The sequence below is a fragment of the Procambarus clarkii genome, chromosome 86 (genome assembly GCF_040958095.1).
Source record: "Procambarus clarkii isolate CNS0578487 chromosome 86, FALCON_Pclarkii_2.0, whole genome shotgun sequence".
Classification (NCBI taxonomy): domain Eukaryota; kingdom Metazoa; phylum Arthropoda; class Malacostraca; order Decapoda; family Cambaridae; genus Procambarus; species Procambarus clarkii.
The window spans coordinates 10,128,626-10,141,225 of record NC_091235.1 but is presented as its reverse complement, the minus strand read 5'-3'; the positions used below and the strand labels follow the sequence as shown (position 1 = coordinate 10,141,225).

At 40.8% G+C, this 12,600-nt stretch overlaps 1 protein-coding gene across 1 annotated transcript in view; it reads right to left on the bottom strand.

Annotated features, from left to right (window-relative positions):
* Nucleotides 1-6,488: 6,488 nt before the first annotated feature.
* Nucleotides 6,489-12,600, bottom strand: part of LOC123768753 (uncharacterized) — a 24,829-nt gene continuing 18,717 nt past the window's right edge. The window contains exons 2-5 of the mRNA XM_045759520.2: nucleotides 11,284-11,468; nucleotides 10,416-10,590; nucleotides 8,898-9,176; nucleotides 6,489-7,626 (exon numbers count right to left, since the gene is read on the bottom strand). Coding sequence (XP_045615476.1) covers nucleotides 7,346-7,626; nucleotides 8,898-9,176; nucleotides 10,416-10,590; nucleotides 11,284-11,433 — 885 coding nt within the window. The 5' untranslated portion in view covers nucleotides 11,434-11,468 and the 3' untranslated portion in view covers nucleotides 6,489-7,345. The remainder of the gene's footprint in view (nucleotides 7,627-8,897; nucleotides 9,177-10,415; nucleotides 10,591-11,283; nucleotides 11,469-12,600) is intronic.

Sequence of the window (12,600 nt, the reverse complement as noted above, 5' to 3'; positions counted from 1 at the left end):
CTTGGAAGATCAGTAGTTCGGCTGACAGCTAAAACAAACAGGGGACCAGGAGCTATAGCACGTTCCCTGCAAACACATTCAGGTAGGAACACACACACACACACACACACACACACATTAATTAGCAAGAAAACCCGTATAGACGAGAAAATGATGACCAAACCACACACTAGAAAGTGAAGGGACGACTACGTTTCGGTCCGTCCTGGACCATTCTCAAGTCCATTGTGACTTCGGTCCCGAGAAAATACAAATATCCACCCAGAATGAGATTTAAAAGTGAATTATGATTTAAAAGCGTCAGCACATTAAGCCTAGCCGATACAGGTGCATTAACTGCGGCTTTTATGCTCGTCTGCGTTCTGTAATTACTGACTAACTGTACGGCTGACGATGTTCAGAGTCGCGCTGCGATTGGTATTGTAGTTTTTAGTTTAGTTGCTTCGTTATTATTAAACCTGCAGCTGGTTTGGTTAAGAACGTGCGTCCGTACTGCGCTGGAAACACGATCGTAGACTTACGAAGCAAATTACGGGGTTGACTTGGTATAGGTGGGATCAATAGATTTGTTTAAGCGTGTGTTAAACACACACACACACACACACACACACACACACACACACACACACACACACACACACACACACACACACACACACATTATATATATATGCAATTGACGATCACTAAACACTGATCATTTGTATGCGGAAAATCCGCATACAAATATGCATACATACATCTCTCTTTCCCATTTCTCTGTGGATTTTCCGCATATATATATATATATATATATATATATATATATATATATATATATATATATATATATATATATATATATATATATATATATATAAATGAATGATTTTGTGTGGATGTAAATAAGAACAATGCATATATATGCAATGTATATCCAGCATATATATGCTATAAAGACGTAAATAACGTACTGCCTCTAGTGTCTCTAGTGTAGTTTGTTGGGGGAACTGTCCTTAGAGGCACTTCCCCACAACTGGTGGAGGCTGCCCATTGTGGGTACTGGTGGAGGCTGCCCCATCTTGCAGATCGTTCTGACGGGTTACGATCCACTATGTTTAAACCAAGAGGGATTACTTAACGTAACGTCAATCACATGGTACACTCACTTCGAACTACACACTTCGTTGACACACACTTCGATGGTACACACTTCGATGTCACACACTTCCTCTTCTACCTTACCAGTCAAGTATTACACTGAGACGTGCTGTTGCCTTTAGCTCCAACGATCCATTCAGTTGGATGATTTATGAACTGTAGTTAACGAAGAGGGATGATGGTGGTTAGTATTTTGTTTTTCTTTAGCTTGCTGAAGAGATATATTCAAGCAGGTCCCACTCTTAACGATACCAAGTAGTTGGGGTTTATCGGGGGTGAGAATAGCTTGAGCTACCTCATCCCTTTGTGTGTATTTATTCCTCAATAAAGTTAGTCGAAGTAGTTGGGCATTAATTCTCCGGCCTGTAGCAACGCTTTGTCCACAGTGTAAGTGCTATGTAGTGTTTCTGCTGATAATTACCTGTTTACCTCCCTTGACGATAGTTTTAGCCTGTTTGTTTATAGATTCACGGTCTCGCTTCATGCAGGTCGACGTTCAATCCCCGACTGTCCATAAGTGGTTGGGTACCATTTCTTTCCCCCCCCCCCCCCCCCGTCCCATCCCAAATATTTATCCTGAACCTTTCAAATGTTATATAGTCGTAATGGCTTGGCGCTTTCTCAGATAATTCATTTGTAAATATTTGTATTTGCAGTAAGTGAGTGAAGCTTTTAGAGACTCGTGCGATTCCAGTAGAGAACGTCAGGAAGAAAACTTTTCAAGACAAGTTTGAACGTCATCTGTTGAGTAGCAATCCATCATCTCATTAATACGTCTTATTTTGGATGTTAAGGACCGAAACATACAATTTATTAGTACCATGAAAAGTAGCGGCTCACGCAAATCCGCGTTGTTTGTACAACAGCTGGTTAGGTTAGGTTAGGTTAGGTTAGGTTAGGTTAGGTTAGGTTAAGTTATGTTTGGTAAGGTTAGGTTAGGTTAGGTTAGGTTAGGTTAGGTTAGGTTAGGTTAGGTTAGGTTAGGTTAGGTTATGTTAGGTTAGGTTATGTTAGGTTAGGTTTGGTTAGGTTAGGTTAGGTTAGGTTAAGTTAGGTTATGTTTGGTTAGGTTAGGTTAAGTTAAGTTAGGTTATGTTTGGTTAGGTTAGGTTAGGTTAGGTTAACTTAAGTTAAGTTATGTTTGGTTAGGTTAGGTTAGGGTAGCACTCTGTTTTGTACATTGTGGCAAATCAAGAGAACGGGCTGCATAAACAGGGGGTTTGGTGGCTAGATTACCAAACCGTTGACGTTTGATGATAGACAAAGCATCCACTCCTCCTCACAACCAACCACTCCCACACTCATGATGATGAGCCACTCATGTTTGATGATGATGCAAAAATTATGAGAATAGTCAAGACAGATGAAGATCGACAGAGACTACAGGACGACCTGGACAAACTGGAGGAATGGTCTAGAAAATGGCTACTAAAGTTTAACTCAGGAAAGTGTAAAGTAATGAAATTAGGCGAAGGGAGCAGGAGGCTGAACACAAGGTACCATCTGGGCGGTGAAATCCTGCAAGAGTCAAATAGAGAGAAAGATCTGGGGATTGATATCACATCGAACCTGTCCCCAGAGGTCCACATCAAAAATATATCATCAGCGGCTAGATTGGCCAACATAAGAACTACCTTTAGAAACTTCTGTAAGGAATCGTTCAGGATCTTGTATACCACCTATGTCAAACCAATTCTGGAGTATGCAGCTCCAGCCTAGAGTCCATACCTAATTAAACACAAGACAACATTAGAGAAGTTTGAGAGGAATGCCACCAGACTAGTCCCAGAACTGAGAGGTATGAGCTACGAGAAAAGGTTACGGGAGCTAAACCTCACGTTCCTGGGAAAACAGAAGTGTAAGGGGAGACATGATAACCACCTACAAAATTATCAGGGGAATTGACAGGGTGGACAACGACAAACTCTTTAGCATGGGTGAAACACGAACAAGGGGACACAGGTGGAAACTTAGTACCCAAATGAGCCACAGATATATTAGAAAGATTTTTTCAGTGTCAGAGTAGTTAATAAATGGAATGCATTAGGCAGTGATGTGGTGGAGGCTGACTCCATACACAGTTTCAAGTGTAGATATGATAAAGCCCAGTAGGCTCAGGAATCTGTACAACAGTTGATTGACAGTCGAGAGGCGGGACCAAAAAGCTAAAGTTCAACCCCCGCAAGCACAACCAGGTGAGTACTCACCCACGACTCTCTTACCCCCCTCCCCCCTCATCCCTATGCCTAGCACCACTCCCTCTGGCAGTTCCGACCACTTACAAAAGGTGTGCCACTCTAAGAGACCGTCATGAACTTCAAGAAAGCAGTGCTAAAACTGAGAGACCTCTTATTACTCCAGTGACTCAGTCACGACACACGACACGTGGAGCGTGTGTGTGTGTGTGTGTATGTGTGTGTGTGTGTGTGTGTGTGTGTGTGTGTGTGTGTGTGTGTGTGTGTGTGTGTGTGTGTGTGTGTGTGTGTGTGTGTGTGTGTGTGTGTGAACCCCGCACTGAGAGCTAGGAGCAACTGAATGTTATGCCCTGCTCCAAACTGACTGACGTGAACAGCCTTCACCTATATACGGTGACACAGGTACATTACCCACAGTTTACTCACATGAAAGGATGGGTGAGAGTGAATGTTCAGCAGCGGCACGGGAGAGCCAGAGGGAGAGTGATGATGAGCTGAGTGCTGTGAGAGCAGAGACAAAGACACCAGTTTAAGGACAAAGAAAAGATCAAGACACTTTTAGTCAAGCGGAATATATAACCTTTTTATGTAAATTCTATGTCTTTCCTTATATAAAACTAGTCACCGCCTCCTGGTTTTATTATTTTTAGCAAAATCCTTTTTTTAGCAAAATCCTTTTTTTCTTCTTCTTCTCTAGGGCATAATATTGGACGTCTGAGGGTTAAGTAGTGGTCGCTTCTTCACTGGTAGAGTCAGCAACAATAACGATGACGTTGCTACGGTAACTGTGCCTCCAGGGACCATAATTGGCCTTGATGGAATGTAAACATTGTCGTGATTCTCTTCTCTTCGTTAGTTGTAAATACTGTGTGTTCGTAGTGGTTTCTCTTTGCTTTCCGTCCATTAGCAATTTATCGTCAAGATTTTTGTACAAATTTCGAATGCAAATTAGATTTCTGAAGGAGGTGATTAGAGGCGCGATGGTGGTAGTGGTGGTGCGGGGGGGGGGGCTGTTGTGGGAGTGGTTGCTGTTGGGGTGGTTATAGCTGTTGTGATACTGGTGTCAATTGTAGTGGTAGTGGTGATTGCTGTCATAATAGCGGACGCTATTTCGGTAAGAATAGTTGCTGGTCAATGTGTAGAAGGAAAGGAATGGTGCCCAACCACTTATGGACCGTCGGGGATTGAACGCCGACATGAATGAAGTGAGACCGTCCCTCTACCATCCAGTCCAAGTGCGAGGGAGAGGAGCTGTTCTGAATACCTTTCTGTTAGTCACCGGCAGGACGCGAACGGTGTCCAGAACACACTAAAGTTAGTCAACTCCATCTTTCACCCGCTGTGTGAGGCGGCCTCTTGGGGTCCCAGTGTGATGTTACTTGATAAAATGTTAATAAACTGTTAATATATAAGTTAACAAACCATGTCACACCCTGGTCACGGGTGCCTGCAGTCTCACACTACACAACCCAGTGTAGGCTCCTACTGAGTCACTCCTCACTAAATGTCTCACCTTAACCCCTAAACTGCGCACCTACTTAAATGTAATAAATCAACCTGTGATGATTAGAAATAGTTAACAAACCAAATAAAAATATTAGCATAGTGACAATATACATCGTAAGGGTTTAAACACCTTAAACACCAAACACCTTAAGCACCGTAAGGGTTTAAACCGTCAACAATCTGTTCACACTTGAGTGTGTCTGAATCAGTAGCATTAAACATGCTCCCATACGCTTATTGTAGTTTAATCCTCTTCTTGAGCGCTGCATACTCGCTTATCTATGTGTTTTATTCATATTCAATTTTTGTTTAAGTGTGGACACCATGCTGGTGCTGCACACTCAGGAGTTGGTGTTATGTAGGTTCAATATAGCTTTCTGAAGACCTATATGTGTAGATTCCTGAAGACTAACTTATGTGTATAATTGTGTGTGCGGGAGGTGTTTTTATGGAGTTAATTAAAAGAAACAGTTTATTAGTATATTATTTTATTACATAAAAAGGAAAATTATACGTTTTGTTACTAACATTTATTGTGCGTATTACACGCAGCTAACCAAACACGCGAGGACATAAGAATACAGGAAACTGTAGAAAGTCTCTCTTGGTCCAAACGTGGCAGCTCTTATTTATAAACACCCAAACTCACATATATATATATATATATATATATATATATATATATATATATATATATATATATATATATATATATATATATATATATATATGCAAGTATAGGCTTATATATATATATATATATATATATATATATATATATATATATATATATATATATATATATATATATATATATATATATATATATATATATAAGCCTATACTTGCATAAACCACAAGTGAAGATTAACAATCTTTGGACAACACCCACCAGTGGGACTCGAACCCAGAAAGCACAACTACCTTCCAGTAGCTGCCATAACTAGTACGCTTTAACCCACTACACCATCACTTCTACACTACAACTTCTTTTGTAGGGTCTGATGGTGTAGTGGGTTAAAGCGTACTAGTTATGGCAGCTACTGGAAGGTAGTTGTGCTTTCTGGGTTCGAGTCCCACTGGTGGGTGTTGTCCAAAGATTGTTAATATATATATATATATATATATATATATATATATATATATATATATATATATATATATATATATATATATATGTCGTACCTAGTAGCCAGAACGCACTTCTCAGCCTACTATGCAAGGCCCGATTTGCCTAATAAGCTAAGTTTTCATGAATTAATGTTTATTTGACTACCTAACCTACCTAACCTAACCTAACCTAACCTAACTTTTTCGGCTACCTAACCTAACCTATAAAGATAGGCTAGGTTAGGTTAGGTAGGGTTGGTTATGTTCGGTCATATATCTACGTTAATTTTAACTCCAATAAAAAAAAGTTGACCTCATACATAATGAAATGGGTAGCTCTATCATTTCATAAGAAAAAAATTAGAGAAAATATATTAATTCAGGAAAACTTGGCTTATTAGGCAAATCGGGCCTTGCGTAGTAGGCTGAGAAGTGCGTTCTGGCTACTAGGTACGACATATATATATATATATATATATATATATATATATATATATATATATATATATATATATATATATATATATATATATATATATATATATATATATATATATATGTGTGTGTGTGTGTGTGTATACTCACCTAATTGTACTTACCTAATTGTGCTTGCGGGGGTTGAGCTCTGGCTCTTTGGTCCTGCCTCTGAACCGTCAATCAACAGGTATACAGGTTCCTGAGCCTATTGGGCTCTATCATATCTACACTTGAAACTGTGTATGGAGTCAGCCTCCACCACATCACTTCGTAATGCATTCCATTTGTCAACCACTCTGACACTAAAAAAATTATTTCTAATATCTCTGTGGCTCATTTGGGCACTCAGTTTCCACCTGTGTCCCCTAGTGCGTGTGCCCCATGTGTTCAATAGCCTGTCTTTATCTACCCTATCAATTCACTTGAGAATCTTGAATGTGGTGATCATGTCCCCCCCTAACTCTTCTGTCTTCCAGCGAAGTGAGGTTTAATTCCCGTAGTCTCTCCTCGTAGCACATACCCCTCAGCTCGTTTACTAGTCTGGTGGCAAACCTTTGAACCTTTTCTAGTTTGGTCTTATCCTTGACTAGATATGGACTTTATGCTGGGGCTGCATACTCCAGGATTGGCCTGACATATGTGGTATACAAAGTTCTGAATGATTCCTTACGCAAATTTCTGAATGTGTGTGTGTGTGTGTGTGTCTGACTGACACTGAGCCTAATTGTTCAATAAATCCCTGAACTATATGTTTAACTGATCTCTAACCCTGTCTATGGAGGACAGAAGAAAATGTATATATGCTGGTTAGCATTGTAAATGTGTGGCCACGTTTGTGGTAGAAAATAATAATAAAAAAACTGAGCCTAACTGGCGTCTTAACAAATGAAGATAGACCTGAACAATAACAGGAGGCATCACAGCTCAGGATGGTTCCATGGATAGGTCGGAGGGTTGAGCCAGGGATAGGTGGCAGGATCGGGAATGGCGGCCTCGCAGATGTAACCTATTTTCTGAGTATCGTAAAACGAGGCGTTGAAACACTCCTGAATAACAATATGAAAGTCATTTGATCCGGCGGTGGAGGAGGTGAAGAGCGCACAGTCGACGGTGTCGCAAGTGAACGTCGTACCGTCGTAACCAGGGCACATTACCGTGACGTTGTCGTCCGTCCAGTTCATCTGCAGCGACCCCGGGGCTGTAGAAAATGGAAAGGTTAATCTTCCAGAATACAAAACATCGCCAAGGTATAGTTATCAGGAGAGAACACTAAGCCTGAATGGCTATACAGCACTTGGATGGGATATGAGGGATAGGGTGAAGGATTGATGCTCAGTCTATTTTTATTTGTACTCAACGCATTTTTTTCTTTTTACCCATTAGTTTTAAGCTTTAGTCAGTAGTGTTTTTTCCTGCCCGAAACGCTTTGCGTAATAGTGGCTTTAGGCATTGTATGTACTAGCTCCTATCTATAAAGCCAACAAACTTTGTAAAATCTCTTTATGTATGTACCTTTGCCTAAATAAAAATTATTATTATTATTATTATTATAGTCATTTAGGCTATCGGGAATTGAACACCGTCTCTGGATGATATTAGGCTTTCGCTCTGCCAAACAGTCCATGTGGGTGGTTCCAAGTGATAGCATGGCTTTTCAGGAAGCTCCTTTTCTAGCGGTGAAATATTCTGGGTTTAGGTGTATGCTACTGTAAAATATATTTCTTTATGCAGGCGAGGAGTCACAATAACGTGGCTGAAATATGTTGACCAAAACCACGTATTAGAAAGTGAAGGGACGACGACGTTTCGGTCCGTCCTGGACCATTATCAAGTCGATTGTGGAATAGTCCAGGACGGACCGAAACGTCATCGTCCCTTCACTTTCTAGTGTGTGGTCTGGTTAATATATTTCTTTATATACTAAAGTATGAGTAACTTCTCACATCTGTAAATTATATATTTGGCGAAAGCGATTAATATTAGCTTATGCTTCACGTTTAGAGAAATGTAGTATTATATTCAACTGTAAAACCAGACCCAAGAGAATATACCTGCAAAATGTTTATCTAAAAAAGATATTTATAGAGCGCTATAAAAGGTGATGTTCATTTGTTTGTCCGCCTGTTTATCCAAAATTGGAGGCCGGCCGCTTTTGGATAGCCTCACACGACTTTGCAGAATGACAGGTGAAGGGAGGGGAGCGTGTTTACTATTATTATTGGCGGGTCAGAGTCGGCCCTATTGCTCCTATGAAGAGGGGATCCGCTCCCACAATGAACCCATGAAATTATGTGGAGGGGCATAAGGCTGCGAACACTTTGTATGCTTTCCCATTCGCGTTCCAAAATAATTTCGAACGTGAATATAAAACGTTCCAAATTATTTCCAACCCACAAATCAGTAATTCTGCTGAAATGTTAAATCTCCGAATAACAATAGTGAAGAAAATATCATATCAACTATACTCACCTGCGGTGCTGTTCAAGTTCCAACCCGTCCAGACATAGTGTGAGTCATTGGTATCCCGTTCACCTAATTCTAAGATGGGCAGCCACATAGCCTCATAGGCCATGTTGATGTAGACGCCCTTCATCCACTCATACTCTGCTTCCGTCCGGGGCACCAGTAACTCCCCCCATAAGTTCTTGCACTTCCATTGGGCAATAGACCATGGCAAACTTTTCACTGGAGGCACGTAATAGACCAGTCGATCAAGGCTCCTGTTGTATCCCAGGTCCTGGTACATGTCTGCAAGAGAAAAAGATAGATACGTGTGGATTATTTTGATATTCTTGACCTTCTTTACAGACCTTCGGCTTTCTCTTTTAACGTAGTTTCCCCAGGAAAACTACCCGCCAATCTGGTTCAGTTGTTTGAATGCTTTATAATTTCTTCTTATTTCATTAATCGCATTTATTGTATGTGTGTGTTTTAATTACCGTTACAATTGTGTGTATTTTTCAATTCCAATTCCATCTTAGAAAAGAAAATATGTTACCATATATATATATATATATATATATATATATATATATATATATATATATATATATATATATATATATATATATATATATATATATATATATATATATATATATATATGTCGTACCTAGTAGCCAGAACTCACTTCTCAGCCTACTATGCAAGGCCCGATTTGCCTAATAAGCCAAGTTTTCGAGAATTAATTGTTTTTCGACAACCTAACCTACCTAACCTAACCTAACCTAACTTTTTCGGCTACCTAACCTAACCTAACCTATACAGATAGGTTAGGTTAGGTTAGGTAGGGTTGGTTAGGTTCGGTCATATATCTACGTTAATTTTAACTCCAATAAAAAAAAATTGACCTCATACATAATGAAATGGGTAGCTTTATCATTTCATATGAAAAAAATTTGAGAAAATATATTAATTCAGGAAAACTTGGCTTATTAGGCAAATCGGGCCTTGCATAGTAGGCCGAGAAGTGCGTTCTGGCTACTAGGTACGACATATATATATATATATATATATATATATATATATATATATATATATATATATATATACAAAAAAATCACGTTACTATATCCATCTAGATTATGATATACACTGACAAGTTTACCACGCTTCTCGATAGATATACATTGTGTATGTATATTAATAGGTGTATCACTCTACTCGGTGTATATACACTATGAAATGCATCTTTGTGTATATATAGTGAGAGGTGTACCCCGATTCGCGATGAATATTAACTAATAGTATGCTTTAATACTGGACTATACCTTCAGGACTATTGCATAGTTTCTGGTTGGTGATTAGGCTCTTGTGGTGTACACATGCTGTATCCTGTGATACACACATACATACTTTATCCTGCAACACACACATGTATCCCCTGACTGGCCATGACCCCACGCTGCATCCTACAGCCAAAATTTACCAGGACAGACGGAAACCGGATATTTATGTAAACAAATCCCAGAACACGAAGGGGCCTACCGGGTTTATAGTAGAGCGTCTTGTAGGCTAAGATGTGCAGGTTGTTGTAGGAGGAGAGGACCTCGCAGGTGTACTCCCTGCTGGGCCTGACGGTGCCAGAGTAGATCACGTTGAAGGCTCGACACTGTGGCTGGTTGTTGAGACACGCGTTCGCACACTGTATAAGCGACGCTCTCTGTAACGGAGAGATTGGTTGATGGGTGAAGATTTAAGTCACCCAACAGGTGGCACGGGCATGGATTGCCTGTATGTGGTAAGATAGCTGTTTCACTCAGGGTGCTCCAATCATCACTCATAAGATCTCTCGCTCAAAGTCTCAGATACAGTTGCCTCATTCAAGTTCAAGTAAGTTTATTGAGAATAACTAGATACATCCCAAAAGGATAGAGAAGCCTAGGCTATTTTTACCCTCATAAGTTGTCTCATTCACCATCATTGTTTAGAAAGGCCACTCCCTCACACCCCCAAAATTAAGAGATTGCTATCTCACGTTTAGTGAAAGCGAGGTCCCCCCACAAAACCCTCATTATTTCAGAGACAAGACTCTCTAGAACACTCTCAGTGTCTGAGAGAGAGAGAGAGCTGTCTCGACGCCATGTTGCTGTGGCGAGACAGCTCACCCCCTGTTACCTCCAATGACAGGAGGTCTGTCATCTGTGTCATCTGTGACAGACCTCCCTCACTCACCCACTGTGGGGGCCTCGTAGCCTGGTGGATAACGCGCAGGACTCGTAATTCTGTGGCGCGGGTTCGATTCCCGCACGAGGCAGAAACAAATGGGCAAAGTTTCTTTCACCCTGATTGCCCCTATTACCTAGCTAATTCCTGTTCGTTTCAAAACTCGCTGCCAGAGAGACGGTGGTCTCACCTTCAGCGTCATCAAGACGTTTCCTTCTATGTAGTATCCTACATATTCCTTGAAGGGTAGGTTGAAGCCTAGCACTCCAGTCAGCGCGGCCGCCACCACCACCAGGAGAAACCTCAGCTGCCCGCGCTCACCAAGGACATCGTCAGCCATGGCCTCTTCACACCCGGCGCCCTCACACCAGGTACCTTATCACAGCAGGAGATAACGTTTTCTTCTGAAGAGCAGTTTTGTTATTTCGTAAGATCAAGATCAGGACATTAGTGGCACTCCTGCAGCTCCAAGTGAGACGGAGTACTCGACTCAATGATCGCACTAACATATGTCTACAAGTTGATAGAAGGTGAACAACAAATCCGTCTGAACGAGTAGATGGGAGGGTAATGGTATACTTATCAGTGCCAGCGCTGACTGAGAGGATGCCACGGTGCGCTCTCATGTGGCACTGGCTCAGGTGTGAGGGGGGAGGGGGTCTGAGGCCCCTCACAATCCGCCCGACCTCCCTATTCCCCTCTCCAGTCCCCCACCTGCGCCTGCGCACCGGGGGGGAGGGGGGACTCTTCCCAGTGAAAACGTTTCCCCAACATTTGTATATGTTTCTCAAGCATATTTTGCTTACTGGGGCGAAGGAGTGGGAGGAGAGGGTGTAGGAATACTGGAACGTTTATTGACCAAACCACACACTAGAAAGTGAAGGGACGACGACGTTTCGGTCCGTCCTGGACCATTCTCACAATCGACTTGAGAATGGTCCAGGACGGACCGAAACGTCGTCGTCTCTTCACCTTTTAGTGTGTGGTCTGGTCAACATATTTCAGCCACGTTATTGTGACTCCTCGTCTGCACTGGAACGTTTTTCTAATCAAATAATGTTTATGATCTAAAATCAGAGCTCAGTACATTCGGAACTACTGAGTAGTACATTTCGCTGCTGTTTTCATCGACATACTGATAAACGACTTTGGTTTATACACAGAGACGGCCAGAGAGTGCGTGTTCCTCAGTTATATTGGCGAATGATCCAGTAGGAGCCGGGTTTCGAGTCAATTTTTATACCTCATAAGTTCTTTGTACCTAAATGTGCTTGAGGATAATAATAAGATAATTACCTTATCTAACTCACTTTTACATATAATTTTAACCATTGTCAATGTTTCCGATTTTCCAAACAAATTTTCCAAACTTTCCAAAGTTAACATAACTTCATTAGCCTTTCGTATCACAATATACTTATTACGTGTATCCCACTATTTTAATCCTCAAAATAAATTGTCATATATATATATATATATATATATATATATATATATATATATATAT